The 17,654-nt window shown below is 44.9% G+C and overlaps 1 protein-coding gene across 3 annotated transcripts in view; it reads left to right on the forward strand.

Moving 5' to 3' along the window:
* LOC144936486 (USP6 N-terminal-like protein) overlaps window positions 1-17,654 on the forward strand; it is a 63,122-nt gene that overhangs the window by 327 nt on the left and 45,141 nt on the right. For 2 of the 3 annotated variants that reach the window (XM_078863587.1, XM_078863586.1), the window contains exon 2: window positions 8,425-8,525. In XM_078863587.1, the coding sequence (XP_078719713.1) occupies window positions 8,522-8,525 (4 nt within the window). In that variant the 5' untranslated portion in view covers window positions 8,425-8,521. Of the gene's footprint in view, window positions 1-4; window positions 51-8,424; window positions 8,526-17,654 lie in introns of those variants that run through there. The other variant, XM_078863588.1, reaches the window with a different exon arrangement.

Here is a 17,654-nt window from a genome sequence, read left to right on the forward strand (position 1 = left end):
ACATTGGCATTCCTACATGATCATACGCGTCGGACGTGCAGATTTATACCGTAAGTGTCGCCCGCTGTTAACTACGTTGTTTGTGGTGAAGCCGTGGGTTTCATTAAGCACGGGACCCGACACCGCCTTGCCTGGCGATTCCTACCGGCTTAGGGCGATGTCCCCCGGTAGTGAATGTAGGCCCGGGGGGGGTCGGGGTCGGGCGGGTTGTCGCTTCGGTGTCGCCTATTGAACTCTGCCGAGCGGGGGTGAGGTCCCTCGGTAGGCGAGATAGGCCTAACGGGGTCGAGCTCTCGGGCTTGTCGGATCACATGTTAATGAATATAACGGGATTCGTGCCGACTGCCGTTATGGTTATCAAACTTAAGTAATTAAAATTGTACTAGTTTTGTTGTTGTTTGATAATTGGCCTTTGCGTGGTGTGAAACGCGTTTGAGAGCTGCGATTAACGCTTTTGTGGCGACTAATGTGGTTCACCGTTATGTGGCTGTCAGCAAATGTTACAATGCAAAGTGGCAGGTGATATAAACACCTCTTATGGAATATTCTTTCCCAGATTAACAATAATTTAAACAACAAACTAAGTTTACATGTGGTTTTGCAACTTGCCACAGAGAGGTTTACAACTGTATTTTTTCGTCAAATAATAATTACATTAGAATAAAATAAATATTGTACAGGTACATGTAATTGAACATTTAAGTCAAATATCATGTTTAAGATAAAAATGCAAAACGCCCATGGAGATGAAACCAGTAGAGTGCAAGATAAAAGGCAGAAAGTACAAAGACAAAAAAAAAGTTAAGCTGTTCAGCAAAGGAGCTCAATGTAATATTAATAGCAGCGTTTTGCCGCTTTGAAGAAAAATTGCATGCACATGTCCATGCCTCCCTATCATTCTACTGCTGGATGAGGCCTCCAACCTACCCCCCACCCGTCATACCCTGTAGCTCGTAGTGGTTATTTGACCATACTTCACACAATTGGTCGGTGCGTGTTGGTGAAAGCGGGGAGCGACAGAGAGTGGGAGCACAGTAAAAGTCCAACAACAAATCTGGCTGTCGCCTGATGATGCCGGTTGTAACTACAGGCGAAACGTCGTGCTCAGATTGTAAATGTTGTGGCTTTACTCTCCAACACACCGGTGTTGCTGTATTAGTAACGAATTGGCATGTTCTGTTTACGTGACAAACCTTACTAAGTGTCGGGTGGTGACGGGTTTAACGACACATTTATATATTTACGCGATCTAACAAAAAAACCCTGTATTATGAACGAGTACTGTGTGGTACCGCAACGAAGCTTGTCCGTCGTCAAAGTGTGAACAAAAGGCTCTCGTATTTACATGGGATTACAGTATTTTCCTCTCTGGTTTCGTTGGTGTCTTGCGTTTCGCAAAGTTCATTCTCTTCAGACAGTCTGAAGGCTGTGTGTGACATTTACTATTTTGAACAGTGCATGCACATTTTTGAATTATTCATCACGCAGTGAGATGGAAAGTCGAACAAAAAGGCTTACTACTACACACACCCCGCCAGTAAATGTTGTGATGATGATGATTATTTATTAAATGCAAGAGCCCATGTGCTTGCCGTGTGCGTTGCTGTCAGCTGGCGATCAGGCGCATTGTTTACTGTTTCTCATCTTTTAAAGAGCCTCCAGTGATGTCGCGGCCGTGGCACACTCGGCCCTTTTAAAATCCATTTTCCATAAATAACACCAGCTTCGGATGGTTTAAACGGCACCCGTTTACAAGCCCGACACTACGCAGGCCATTTGACGGACGTTTGTTAGGCCTTCTCAGAATATTGTACAAACACGTGCAGTGTCCAGTGCCTTGATGCAACTGCAGTGTTTCACGTGCACATCGTTGACCTTTGTGTCAGCCCACCGCTGAACGAGAGCATCCCATGCCGTGCGAGTCCGTGGACATTATTCGACCATCATTTTTTTTGTATTCGGTGTTTTTTTGCCTTGGATTTGCAGTGCGTGCTTACTTTGCGTTGGTTGGTGTCAATGTGTGCATCAGTCGTAACCTGCTAGTCTCTTGAGACTCGGTAACCATCTCACATGGGAAACCTGTGTATACGCTGGATAGAGAACTGTTATTAAAATACTGTCATTTATTAGCCCACAATCTAGTGTCATCACCTCACCAGCAAGTGTAAATTGCATCACCACAGCATGCAATCAATGGTAACATCCACCTGCCCACACGCAACTTTAACATATCCCCCTATGAAAATATCACCAACACAGAGCCCCTATTTAAATTAATCGCACACTGTGGCATTACAGCAATAACATGCTGAATGTCACTTAGGTATCAGTCATGTACACTGTTGCTGTGTGAAATGGATGGACAAAGATGCCCATGGCTCTTTTTAGATTCGCAGATGTTGGCATTAAGATCAGGAGGGGAAGGCAAGATGGATAGTGGAGGCATTGAGGCCATCAATAGCTAGGTTGCTAAATATACTTGCAGGCTAAACGGCTAACTCAATAAGATTGCCTTGAAAGATCTGTGCTCACATAAACATGAGATTGAGCCACCCCTGATGATTGTATTTACTCACCGGTAAAGGGTCCTCACTGTAGCAATAAAACTCTTCGGTTGTATTACTCTGGTGGCCTCATAAATATCAGACCTTTTGCGTGTTTAAATTTGCACGCGATAGATTTTGATGCATGGAAGAGAATTGTGCTGGATGGACACAGATTAGAAAAATAAAAAAATATGTTTAAATGGAGTCGGTTTTATGCTGGCTGCCAGTTGCCTTGAGAAACGCCACCGCGTTTTTGAAATTCTTCGAGCTGAAAAAACTGTAAAGAGGGGCTCAGCATAACGTGCTATACCTTGTGTTCTAAACATCATTATTCAATTTGTAATGCAGTTATTTTATTTAAAAAGTGAGTGCAAATCCACTGAGCTCAGAAAGTATCTTGCAAGCGAGACCTGGGTAACGTAAACACGTCGAAACAGCAACGGTCTAGTGTAACAAATAAAAATGCAGAGTCAAAACATAAACAACAAACATCGTTGCTGGGTAAATGTGGGTATAAAATGTTTAACCGCAACTCCTGAGCACAGGCCTAAAATCTTTAAATGCCAAGTGGCCGACATAGAAAAGTGCCAATTATCGTAGATAATAGGCTGGTGCTCGGAGGATAGTAATGTTTGCGAGGAATGCATTGACCTGGTTTCATGCCAAACTGTGGATAATTGGAGAATGTTGTTCATCTCAGCGGTATATCCTTAGGTAGTTCAGAGCACTGTGTGACATACGATTGGCTATCCATAACGTTGGAGAATAATTGAACGTTTTTGGCCACAGACATCCTTTTTTGTGGTTTCAATTATAGCTTTTGATAATATAACTCGGATGTTATTGGATTATAAATCATAGGTTTACGATGTTGCACGATGCACATCCATGTCTTAAAAAGTCTGCTGTTAGTGCTGACTAATCTCTGAAATTTCATCTGCGAAGACAAGTAAATGGTTTGTAAACCTGTGGGCGTTGATTCTATCTGCAATGTACAATGTTTCTTCACCGCTTTGTAAAGGATAGCTGTTCTTAGCTATGTTTAGCTCATTTGGGATTATATTCTCAGCATTATGTAATTATCCATCTAATTAGGGAACAAAAAAAGTACAAAACCACGTTACGCCTTGGCAGTTTGGTCCGCTGTTAGGAATAGTGTATACCGTTGTGTTCTCAAAATAATCTTCATAGTCTTTGACTTAGCTGGAAGAGAAAACCCCAGTGAGTCTCCAAACTCCTTTACAGGAGTGCTGTATGGCAAGGTCTTTATTTAGTGTTTGAGTGAGCTAACACACAAATTGTGACAGGTCGGGGAACACACTTGTTGGACTTGCACTCTCACAGCCCTCTTACAGCCCAGCAGTGTTGATTTCAAAAGCACTTGATTCTAGGTTTACTGCATATAAAATAAGTTAAGTGTGTATGTCTCTGCTCAAACGCGCTATTCTGTTGGCGGCCCAGAGCTAGGAATAGAAGTTCTACATTTCCTTGGCGGGGATCAGTCTCTCCATCGAATTACCGCCACAGTGAAAACACTCTTAGCCTTGTGGATGTGTGGAAGAATCCTAATTCTCATTTCTACATGTTACAATTGCTCCTGATACCAGCACGATTATACGAGGGTGAATTTGGGTAATAGGATGCATTTTCCACCAACTGCTTTTCCACTCTTATCCGTGAAAGACCCGTAGAATAGAAGGAATTTAGCTCTTCCGAGGGACCATTTATGCGTAACTTGCAGGTAGATGAAGCCGCACAATAGGATGTCTGCTGCCACTTCATGGGCCACGTCTCTTATCCATGAAAAATGCTGAAAATAGGAAGAATCCATCCGAGGTTCATCGGTTTTTTAATGTTAATACTGTATTGGGGCCACGGATAGTAGGAGTATGGAGGAGTTTCACTGTATTCACTTCCCCGCCCACAAAAGTGACACTCATTTTACCAACCCTGGGGGTATCATAATTATTATTGGGCTGTGTTGACTTCCAACCATAATTTGAATTCTCAACCTCCTGATTTGTGATTCGAGCCACTCTAACCTCCCCAAAATACAAACGTCAAAGACAGTGCAATGTTCGGTTCACTTGTGGTGTGGGAAAACCCTTTGCGCCTCTAGTCCTTTCTGTAAGAATTTTTGACATTATTTGGGTGTGCTGCCAAAGGTTCACAATGCCGGCGCTATACTCGCGCTATACTCACGCATGCCGATGCCAACCCATGGCACATGTTTACGCAAAGGGGCTGTTGTGGTTGTGGTCGTATGGCACCAAGTTACAGCATGAGCATCACGTACACTATTTAATGTATCCACATTACCATATATGTAAATTGCTGCTTGTATTCGCAACATTTCTGTCTGCATTCTAAGTGACAACCCACAAGCTAAAGCTTGTGAGGTGCTGTATACCCGTTAGTGTGTTTCTTAGCACACTTAATTGCGCAAGTGGTATTTTAATTAAAATGTTTAGTGCAGCACTGAAAGTGATCTCACACATGCGAGTTGTTTTCAAACGCTTTATCCATGCAATAACACTGTCGTACATTATGGAACCATAGGTAAGAAGGCATTGTGCATGTCGTATGTGTGGTTTACCACCCGTTATGTCATATAACAGTGGTAACTAATGTGCTTGGGTTTTGTCACATTGCTGTGGCTGCTAGTTCGCCAAAACAAAATGCAGAAGTGCCAATGGGCGGGTGGGTGGCTCAGAGGACCCTTAACACCTCCGAGCACTGAGCCCAGCACCATTGAGTTCTTAGTTTCGAATATAACCAGGTTCTCAAGAGTAGCGAGTTGGTGGATCAGGCCAGTCACCAATGACCGCACAAAAAAAGTCAACAGTATAATGAAGTTATTTTTTTCTCTCGTTTCGTTGAGGATATCTCCTTTTTGTTCTGAATATTTTGAGCTTTGATGATGAGAAACATTTTGGTTTGACTGCCATCAAATTCTCACACCTCTGTCGTACGGTCTGTAAGAAGGTGCATCACCTAGTGGGTCAAACAGGCATTTGAAGTGCTCTCAGGAGTAGATCTGTGTAATATCAACTTCCAGAAGCCGTTCTGTAACATGGGGTGATGTTCCACGTTCTTGCAGAGATATGAATGGAGTTTATTCATGTCGGTGTCACGATGCTGATTTGCACATTTGAAATATAAATCACAGGAGAAAAAGACAAAACCATTAAGAGTCTTGAAACTCACTTAAGTATTTTCTCTAGGCATAAAAAATATGGCGTTATTACGACTACTATTATTATTAAAAGGGTTCACTTCGTAAAAATGTTACGTTACTTTTATGTGAGCTGACTCAAATTATTTAAGTGTTGAAACATAATCAGTCAGAGGTTTGCCTTCCCAATATGGAATGTTCTGACTGCCTTGCAAACACTCAACGCACCACACAGTCAGTCATATTTTACTCACTACTTGAAAGGTCCCCGTGACATTGACTTACGCTCATCGTGTCCACACTTTGGCATGGCTACACGTCACTTGGAATGTCCGGGCCTCACAGGGGCCCAAACTAAAGCATTCTTAACGAATCTACATCCAGCACCACTAACCGTTATCTGCACAGGATAGCTAAATCGGCTCAAGCCTCTCCTGTAAATCACGTCACTTCTGTGTGGCCACCCCCCGCTGATTCCCTTGCTTTTGCGTGGTACCCCCTGTGAAAACAGATGCTGCCCCATGCACCGGTGATGTGCTCGTGTAGGCTCTTCTTCTCTATCCTCATCTTTCCTGAGCCTTTGGTCACATTTTTTCCATTCCTTTTCCATCCCTGTTCTCTGATTTCCCATTCTCTTTTCTCTTCGCTTTCCCATTGTTTCCCCCCACCCCATACATGATATCTTTAACTCTACCCCCCCCCCTTCCCGTGGTGTGCCACTGGTAAGAAGTTGCTAATTTGGTTAAATTCACAAGGAAGAGCAAAACATGCCAATCTTGGTGTGACCCAGAATGGAATAAGCCTGTGGAGATTACGGTGGTTGACTCCTTCCACAATTACAAATCTTTCTCCTCCCCCAGAAATTTAATTGAGTGTCAAAATTTAATTAATGAATCGTCTTGACTATTCCAGCTCCTCCATGGCCTCACCACATCTCTTACCTTCAAACTTAAAATTATTTTGTCGCAAAATGCCACGGTGTTGGACGTACAGGGATGGAACGTTTTCCACCCACGCTGGCGATGGCGATGGTGCATTCATTGTGTTGTGCGTGCCTTGCACTTCTTACTATTTCGATAGATAAATAGAATTTTGTAAAACTATCCATAATTAATCTTGATTTGAAGCTTTCGTGACTGCAGGAATCCATACTCTTTGATACCTACGTGACTTTACCGAAAGAACCAAAGAGTATCCATAATTACCTTCAATCTGTTATCCAATGTGGTTTATTATGGTTATTTTGAAATGTTTACCGTATCTTCTTGGTTCTTTCGGTAAAGTCACGTAGAAGGGAAGTAATAAAATAATTAAAATAAAACATAATAATCGAAATGTTTACCGTAACTGCCTAATTTCTGGCACTGCCCCTGACCAATAGAAGTGCAGCACATAAAGATTAGCCCTCCCTCCATACCCCTCCTTGTGCCACAATCAAATAAATTGTCACGATTCATGGCCATGATTTTAATACATTATAAGTGATCTTTCATCGTGTTTGTGCCGTCATATGTGCCGCCTGTCCCATTTGTTCTGTCTATTGTTTGTATTGTCCGTCTCATGTATTGTAGTTTCTGTACTGTCACTCAACACGTCCACTGTGACCTTTGTACCTTTTGTCACGATTTTTTTCTGCTTCATTCATTTCAATAATCTGCCTAAAGTAGAGTTCGCATAAAATTCACACGATTCGGCAATAATCGATCCGTGTGCGTACGATTTGACGCATCGCATGTAGCTGGTATGAAAATCGAAATTTTAATCGCCGAATCGATCAATCATGACGTGCCGAATATTATAACCACGCATGGAATGGTGCAATGTGCTGGCATGACTGCAGACCAATGCACAGCATGTGTAGCAGCTGCTCACCTGTATGTGCAGCACAGCGCGTTCTTGTATAAACTTATATCAATAAGCTGCACATGGGGCGCATTAGCCGTGGAGCGTGCCATTTCATGCGGGGTGGGGGAACGCCGATCGGTATGGCACCACTTTGCTTGTATAGCGACAGACCCAAGTGGAAACACATTCAGGTTGATATCGGAGCCCGATGTTTTGCGTTATGTGGTTTTTAAAATGGTTTTATGCACTTTTGAGACTATGCTAAGCATTTGCTTGTGTGCCTGTGTGTGTTTATGTGTGTGGGTGCGTGCGTGCAGAGAGGTATTGTAGTGGTTAGCACACTGTGCTACTAAACCTGCGACCTGAGTTCGATTTCTGGCCATGGCCAACTTCACCCCTAGGTTGACTCCCCCTTATATGAGGACTGGATGTGGCATGTAAACATCGCCACTAGGGAGACAAAGGCGGCTGGGTGTGGTGCTGGCCACCCACCCCCTCCGGCCTTAATCGGTGCTCGCTAACAGCAGTATCCCCAATAGTCTATGAAGGCTATACGGGGATTTTTGAATTAGTTTGTTTGTCAGTGTCTTTTGTTTGAATGTGGCCTCAAAGTGCACTTCACCTGGAACAAGAGCTGTGGTGACATCCTCTGTGGTGGCTGTTGTTGAATGTGTATCTTTGACTGCAAATAAGTGTGCCTGTGAGTGTGTGAATGCTTGTGCACACGTGCGTCATCGTGTGTGCATGTGTGCGCATGTACATGACTTGTGGAAGTTATCCCTTCTTACACCGCATGCACGTCACCCTAGGTCACGATTCCGAGCCACTCACGTGACGACTTCCTCTCCCTTTGCACAGGACATGCGACCGGGACATGATTCTCTGTCGAGGATGCTCAGTGTCGGATGCATGAGCGCGCACAGCTGCACCGGGCCGACTGGACCAGTCCACAAGCATGAGTGAGTCCCGTCACATATTTGACAGCCCTGCACCACAGACAGACCTACAGTGCACACCTAGAGTACAGATGGACCAACAGTACAGGCAGACTTAAAGCGGCTTCTATGTGGAGTTGTGAATGCCATGCTTGCCCTGGAGCACATCTGTGACATGGGCCAGAGGCTGTTGCGCTATGATCTTCTGGCTATGCATTGGCAAGTCCGTGTGTGAAGACCAAAACGAGCTGATCAATTGATTGCTGGTAGTGGAGTAAGACGTGGGTACTGGAGGTGTAATGAGTCACCTTTGCCCCGGCATTTTACTCAGTTGTTGTGAGTCAGGATCACGGTTTGATCCAAGATGCAACAGTCTCTTTTCTTTAAGTTTGTGTTGAATGTATCGGCCACTCTTGGCTGCAGGGGTCGTATGTATGTATGTATGTTGAACTTCTTTCGCACCATATGTTGTCAACCGTGCTAATCAGAGGTGCGGGTCATGCGAACCCGTGACATGCCGCATGTGTAAATGTAAAACCATTGAGTCTCCCGCGCGCCATTTGTTTGATGCTTGTGTCGTGAGCGTACGAATCGTTAATGTGTTTCTCGATGCATCGTTATAACATGAGTGGGTGTCCCATGAAATTGGTTTGTTTGCTGTGGCTTGAGTTTTGTGTACCCTCGGATAGTCATTACTTTGTTTCTAATGCAGTACAGTTTTTTTGTTGTTTGCATAGTGTCTAAATGCAACTTGCATCTCAGGACACACATGTAAAGAATTTTGTGCATATTTATTTTAGAGAGTGAGAGAGAGATAGCCAGTCATGGGCAGAGGAAAACACAATGTGTTGAGCCTGGTCATGCTCAGGGGCTGGGGGAGTTTTAATGTAAAATAAAACCATTAGCACATCATCATCCTGACTTCTGAAAGTGGCATTGATTACTTGTTAATACAATTTTTAAACATTCAATTTTAGAAATGGGTTACAGTGCTTTTTCTCATCCATATTTCCACCGTTTTTGTTTTACGGTCGGCTTGGTGGTCACGTGGGTGTGGTTTGAGCACAGCGTTATGCATTGGCCTAAAACGCACGGTGGCTAAACGACCCAGCCGCCAACACTCGCCCATCAAACCCTCCGTACATGTGCCCATGTGTGCGTGCATAATTTTGCGAAGGCGGCCGGGCTTGGTGTTGGCCACTCACCCCCTCCTGTCCCGAGCGGGTCTTCATAGGCGCTCGCGAACGGCACTTGCCCCTACAGGCTGTTAAGGCTACACGGGGGTCTTTGTCTTTTTTCATGTATGAGTGGGTGAGTGCGGTTATGCGCTTGCTGTAATACTTGTGTAAACGCCACTTGTGCGTGTGAATGCGTCTTTGTGTGCCAATGTGCCACACGCTTGTGCGCTTGTTTGTATTTGTTGGTGCGTGTGTGCGTGCGTGTGGCTATGAGCGAGTGTGTGCGTGCGTGGGACTATGGGTCCGATTCCCAGACATGGAACATGTCGCCCTGGAAGTGAGTGATACCTCACCCTGCAATGGCAATTCCCGAAGTTAACTCGGCCTTGATATGAGTGTCTGACGAGGCGTTCGAGCACCAGCACCGCAGAGACAAAGCTGGCTGGATTTGATGCTTGTTGAAAGGTTATGCAACCAACCTTTGGCTTCTACTTATTTATAACTCTCTTCAATTTATTTAATGGAAGATACAACCCAAAACAACTTTGAGATTTTGTCCTGTAGATACTTAGGCTGCGTGACTTGGGCTGTCCAACATGGGTTTGAAGCTTAATTCGTGAGATAAACAAAGCTGCAACTCATGTCGGACAGGCAGAAACACACAGCCTGAGTGTGCATCTACAAGGTAAAAAGACCAAATGTAGTTTTTGGCCTCTATGTTCCTTTATTTCATTGCCTTGACCATATTGAGTTTGGCTAATTTCCAAAGCCTCCGTTCGTTATGCACGTATGCAGAGCTGGTTGAATCTTGAAGGATTTTTTTTTGTTTTTACACTGGTAAGTTGTAAGAGCACATGCCCTTTCAGTAAAAATCTACCTTGGGTTTTAGGTGGGCGGGTGGCCTTTGGGTGGCGGGTGGCTCACTCTTCGTGGGTTCTGAGCGATCTCCCTGAATGGTGAATGCATTTCTCGGTGCCTGTTATTGCAGGTGTATTTAAAGTTCCACATAGCGACCCGCATTCTGTACATACCGGTAAATACGATATTTTTTGTTTCGCTGCAGTTAGAAAAAAAAACTCATAGTGCCGCTATAGAATAAAATAAATGCATTCGTTTAATGTGATTTAGCAAAAGGTAACACTTCATTTTGGGCAACTCGATGGACTTTTTTTTTCAGCACCGTTCCCAGCGAGTAAATTTACGCACGCTTTTTTTTACTCCCTTGAACTCCGTCCCTAAGAGTGGGCCGTTATGTGCCGGTGGTAACCATGAAAAGGCACGGAAATGGAAAATGCAACCCGCTTGACTCCGTGTTCCTGAGACAGTGAATCTTGATAGGTTTGCATCCTGCTAAACAGATTAACAAAGGACGGGAATTAAAGAAGCGCGGGGTTGGCTGCGGTTGACAAAAGGCGCTTGCGCCCCTCATCAGCACTGAACCAGCATCCCTGAGATGATTCTGGGTTAAAAGCTGAGGAATCGCTCGGATCTAAGTCTCATTAAATGGTGCCCGTTCACTCGGCAAGGACTGCAGTTTTTTTTTCGATTTATTGCTAAAGGTGTACCCCGGGTGTGGATTAAGAGGCCAACGAAAGCGACTTCAGTTGATATCATCATCCAGGGCTGATATCGTACAACAAGGTGGTCCGCTGCTAGCTTCACGAGTTCCAAACATATAAATATGTCTACTTCTCTTGACACAATTCCCAGTCGAGTGATTGGAATATAATTGGGAGGAAACAAGCACTTTCTGCTTGTAATTTTTTTCAGTACGAGTAAATACGTGTTACATGCCTTTTGGGAGTAGTTTGTTTTATGATGAACATCACTTTCGTCACGTTGATCACATTGTGTACTGATTTCCACCCACACATCTCTAATAACGCCACCACAAACACAACCCTGTTGGCTTTCGTAAGCAAAACAAAGCGCTTGATTGCACAACTTATTAAGTCGTATAACGTTTCAGGCGCACACGTGGGCACCTACACTCATAAATGTCAATATTGGCAGATGGCAGATGGGGGAGCAGGCCAAAACACAACGCTGGAAAACCCATGTTGAAAAAAATAGATCAGTGGGGTAGGGTGAAGAGAGGTCGGTGTGGACTCGTGTGTGCCATCTCATTTTGTATGTGCACCCGCTCACATAGCATATCTGCATGCCCATCTCATTGTTATTATATCAATGACAGGCCAATTAAAGGAATCGTTTCAGAGAATTAATTAACATTTCGAAGTCCACGCTACCGGTATAATTATCCGCTGTCCCATGGCACATGGATTTACAATTTCCAAAAAATTCCTCGTTCACTTATGAGGATGTGATGGCAAACTGAAAATGCGAATATTGATTTAATGATGTCCTTGCCTCCTTTTCATAGTCATCCTATTTTTTAAGTCTTTCCTTTATTTCCCTCTTTTTGCTTTCAGTTTTTTAAAGATAATCACCGCTGACCATGACTGCATCCCAGTTGTCTGCTGGGTAGTGTTCTTGTTTAACTGCTTGGGAAATTCAGTTGTTTGAGCACTTTAGCAAGCAGGAGGAAATCGGACTAAACTACGCATACACCCAAACTGCACATACACCCAAACTGCACATACACACGGTTGTGTGTACTGCCTTTAATTGGTTACGGTAAGGTGAAGGATCAAATTTACAATATAATTAAATTTGGTCATATATACATAGGGTTCAAATATGACCGCATCTCCAATTACTACACAGAAACGGTGGGCATGTCTATTTTACAGAGAGAGGTGGTCGGCAATATGCAGAGGTGAAAAAAGGAAAGGTCTTGTGCCTGGACTTGAACGTAGGCATGGAGTTGACAGCACGAATGGCTGGGGGAAGGGAGTTCCAGATTTATGGGAGCAGAAGAAGAGTGAGCGATTTCCCACTGAGCAAAGGCTGACTTGCGGCTTCAACAGAAAGCCTTGGATGCTTGAGTTGAGAGTGCGTAGAGGGGAGCAGAGTGCAGTGCGTAAGACTCGCACGAATCATGTCGTTCGTGACATGACGCAGCCGAAGTTAAATTGCTTAGGTTTGTCATTGAAAGCGGTACAATAAAAATGTACAAGTGTTTTATTCGGTCAGTACCTAAATGGATTCAATCACAGGTCGACTCGATTTTAGATTCAAACCGAGGCTCTTCATGGTTGCCAGCCGAGTGGTGGGACATGACCGTTGTGAGTCTGCAGAGATCCACCCAGGAGAGACACACCCAGCCCCTGTGCCAAAAACCCAGGGCTTCAACGCTGTCGGCTCTCGTTTCTTTCCCGGCCACTAACCGAGTGGCTCCTCCAGCAGATGACTCCATCTCTACTTAATCCACCAACCTCCCCCCCCCCCTCCAGGCTTGCACCACAACATAGCACGGTCAACACAAATGTCACACGGTCTGCCTGGCCCTTTCCCTTATAGTAGGGCGTTTGTGCCGGTGTTTGTGTGTACCGCGGGCTAGCGCGTTGGCTGTGGTTGAGTAGCTGCGAATTCTTTCCATATCAAATCAGCGGGGGCGCGCAAGGAATCCGCGCACCCTCGTCGTAACGCGACGTGTTGGCACCCTCGGTCGGATTGTTTTTTTTAATTCAGTTTTGTTTTGCTGCTGCAGTGTTTTCATTGCCGGGTCAGGTGGCGCGTTGGCGAGGACGTGACTCCAAAATAGGACGGTCGGGAGTTCAAATCACAGCCAGGGGAGTGGAGAGGTCGTTTACCACAATGCTGGACGCAACCACACACACATATATAGAGTGAAAGAAATAATCTCCCATGTAGCCTGATGTATTTTTGGGGCAGTTTCTGTAATCGAGCACTCGTTAAGGTCCGCATGGTACGGTAGGGGTTGGTCGTGGCCATCACTGCTCATATGCAAATGAAGACAAATATCCCGAATGTTGTCTACACAGGATGTTGGGGGTGGCAAACGAGGGGGTGGGTGGCCAGCGCTCCGCCCAGCTGCCTTTGTCTCTTCAATTCTGATGTTTACACACTGTCAACTCATTTATGGCTGAGGCAACCTCGGGGAGCTTTAGGACTGGTTCAGATAGGCGTCACTGGTGTTGGCCGCGAGGGGGATTCGAACTCACCGGGTCGGCACACTAACCGATGCTCTACCGGTACCCACAAAGACAAAGATCCCCCATGTAGACTTAACAGACTGTTGGGACAAGTGCTATTCGCAAGCACCTATGAAGGCTGGCACAGTACACGAGGGGATGGGTGTCCCACACTACACCCGGCCGCCTTTGTCTCCCGAGTGGCGATGTTTACACACCGCACCAGGTACTCATTTGAGGCTGAGTCGCTCTCGGGGAGGCCCAGGACCGGTTCAGATAATTGCCACCGGTGTTGGCCATGAGCGGTAATCGAACCCGGGTCGCCAGGTTCGTAGCGCAGCACGCTAACCGCTACACTACCGCTCCCCACAAACACTCTTACACACACATATGCACATTCACACACGTGCACATACGCATGCACACACATGCAAAGACTCACCACCTTTGAAGTCCTCTTTTCTGCCTTCTCCCCACTGAGCTTGGCAAGGGTGCAAATCAAAGCCTGATGCAAAACAAGAAACAATCTCAAAGAGCACCCGCTTAGGAATCTTAAGGGGCAAGGCAGGGTTTCAGATCTTTAAAGCATAATAATTTAAATCTTAGTTTTGTTGGAGAGCTAATCAATTAGTATCCAGCAATCGAACTCCGCATACATTTTAATGGTACGATATTTTCGTCTCGCTTAGATTTGCGGAGTTGTATTGACTTAGGGGAATTGGCCAACACTGCCTGTGCCAAACCAAGGCTCCTCACGTTCCCATGCCCTCCAGCGTTTGCTTTTCACTCTGCCTGTTGTTTCCATGGCTCCCTCTTATAGCCAGCGTCACGCTTTCCCAAGCAAGTCCCAGGCAAATTAGGTCAGAGCGTCTGCCGAAATTGAGTTACGTTCGTCATTATGGTCTGCCCACCACCATTACTTCCCTTGGTCGCTCTAATGCTGCCCCAGAGGTAAACGTCTTGGTAAATGGTGTTGTTGAATCTGGGATTGTGTTTCCACACATTTGCCTAAAAACAAATAATCCTTACCAAAATGTCTCTGTGCGCAGACAGCCGATATGAGTGGTGGAGATTGCACATTCTCGTATTGGCTCCTGTTATGAACTCAGAAGGGATAATGAGCCAGGTCGACCACCCTCCCAAAAGAATCTTAACTTTGTGACCTTCCAGTTGCGAGTGTGGCGTTCCACCCACAGCACCACGCGGCTGGAGTTAGAACAAAGAGAGTAAATGTTGGGACAAGAAAACCAAGTTGATCGCTCCCCGTGTGTCACCGTGCCCCGCTTCAAATGAGCCTTTGAGCGAATAGCCTGCGTTGTTGCATTGTCGCAACCAAAAGCATGGGCAACAAATTATCTATATATAATGTACAGCCCATTATCAATTCACTGCTGGATGAAGGCTTCCCCAATCCCCATGCCGGTTGTATTTTTTTTTTACCATACTTTACCGTCTTAGTACTGATCGGTGAAGGTGGGGGACCCAAGACCGGCATGGATATCACTTGCCAATGATGTTAGGCGTGGCTGGGAATTGAACTTGGGTTGCTGGGATCGTAGCGTAGCACGCGAACTACTGCACCACTTGGATAAACTATAAAATACTGTAATTGTACCAGGTAAGGTCCACTGAGCTATGTAGCTCTTTTTCAGAAGCTATCTGGCCACAAATAATAGCTCAACGAAGTGACTTATCCCGTGGAAATGTATTGTCGCCAAATACTCTAAACGCATGTTGATTCTAAATGTGGATGGAAAATCGGAAGACCCGGAGAATATTCCACACGACCAGGGAGAGAATGCGCAAACGCCAAATGTACAAGCATCAGGGTCAGGATTGATCCCACGGCCTCCTGTATACCAGGCAAGGTATTAAACATCTCGCCACCTTGGGAAATTGTTTGCCAGGGTGTAATGTCACCGCTGAAAGACTGCGGCAGTGGCAGGGTGGCTCAGGGAGTATTAACGATGTTTTCGGACCGAGTCAGCATGCACCATCGGTGTCCTGAGTTCGAATCTACAGACACGTGATTAAACTGGGTTCTCAAGTGAATTGAGTTGATGGTCTCAGCCCGGTCATGATTTACTGTGCAAAAAAAACACCATTCTTTTAAATTTGTATATATATGTCTGTGTGTGTGAGAAACAGCAGTGCAGTGGTTAGTGCACTGCGAAAAAAGCACGTGGTTACCTGACTTCCATTCCCGCTCATCGGCAACATCATCGACGAATATCTGGACCTGTTTTATATGCGCTCGAGGTCAAACATCAGCACTGTGAAGACAGGCCTTCTAGGTGTGGCGGTGGACAAACTACCCACTTGTGCTCTGTGCCAGCCTTCCTAGGTGCTTGGGAACAGCACTTACCTCATTTGTATGGCAGTCCTTTATATTCGTGTGTGTGTGTGGGTTTGCAATTGTGTGTGTGTGGTCGACTTAGCCTTAAAATGACAACCTGGTGCAATGCGTATTTAACATCAGCACTAGGGAGACAAAGGTGGCCGGGTATGGGGCTGGCCACCCACCCCCACGTGTGTCGTGCTGGCTTTCATAGGTGCTGCTCGCTAACAGCACTTGCCCCAACAGTCGGTTAAGGCTATACGGGGGATCTTCATCTTTGTTTTGTACAATGTGGTGTGGTGTGGTGAGGCTGCCCACCGCCGTCGTTTTAATATTCCGTGGTGACGCACAGTACACCCTGACCGTCGATTTTCCTGTGGCGGGGGATGGAAAAGCTGAGCTGCGAAATGTTAACATTTCGGGTGGCTTTCTCGCTTGTATGTGATGTGTGTATGGCTGTTAATTAATTTTATAATGTTGTATTCAAGGAATCGTTTCCGGAGGAAGTGTTTTTTTTAAGTACAGTAGCCCTCGTTACAGAAGTTTAGCTTAAAAAACGAATTCTCCACCTCTCCAGTACGTTTCCTCGTTTGTGGATTTCTGCATAAACTGAATTAGTACTTAAGGTTTGACAAAGTACAGCTGCCTCACCATGATCACATTACTCAAGAATACAGCTGTGCTTTCTTAATCTGATGTCGTTACAGCTGCTTTTAGGGGAACTAAACGAAGCGCACACAAACACTTAAACAACTGCCGCCATTCGCCACTCGGTGATGGTGATGGCTCCAAGTGTGCCTGTGCGATGCGAGGTTTTGGAGTAGGCCATTGCGTGCCAACGTCATGGTCCAAATTTGACAGAAATTACCCTCGAATCACTACACGCAATCATTGCCTCCTGGTGCAAACATTCGGCAGGGCCCTTCTGAAAAACAGTCAAGAGGCTCAGTGAGGTTTTCCGAGGTAAACGTGCGTAATAATAACTATAATTTACTAAAGTGCACCGCTGCCTTTAGTTGTTGTTGTTATTCATGTTGTGATGGCATTGCGAGGGTGTTAAGGTTGTCAGAGAACGTTCATCCCAAGATACACGGAGGCTTGAACTGACACTTAAAATGATAAATGTGATGCCTTTTTTACCGAATGCATTTCTTTAATTTGGAAATATTATACTGATAAAAAGTAACCAATGAAAATAAATGTATGTTTTACGACTAATAGCTGGCTCAGTATGTTATAAGTCATTAGCAATGGCATACTTTAATGTAGATTCTCATTAATGGTGAAACAGTACACATTTGCCATATTGATGAACAATTTGAGTTATTTTAGCATTTTTCATTGCAGCACCTCACAACTGGCTGCTATGCTTATCTGCATTATAGGACACTTGAGTTGTTAGTCTATGAATTATTCTGTAGGTCACAGCTTTAACTGACTTTCAGAACTTTCTTTTCTCCACGATACTTTCATTTCTCTAATGTTTTGAGATGGGCGTTGGGAATATTTCGTATAATAATGAAAAGTCCAAGAAATGTGGGAACAAGTGTAGTGGATTCAACTGAGTCGCAGACGTACT

The sequence above is a fragment of the Lampetra fluviatilis genome, chromosome 16, assembly GCF_964198595.1.
Source record: "Lampetra fluviatilis chromosome 16, kcLamFluv1.1, whole genome shotgun sequence".
Lineage (NCBI taxonomy): Eukaryota > Metazoa > Chordata > Hyperoartia > Petromyzontiformes > Petromyzontidae > Lampetra > Lampetra fluviatilis.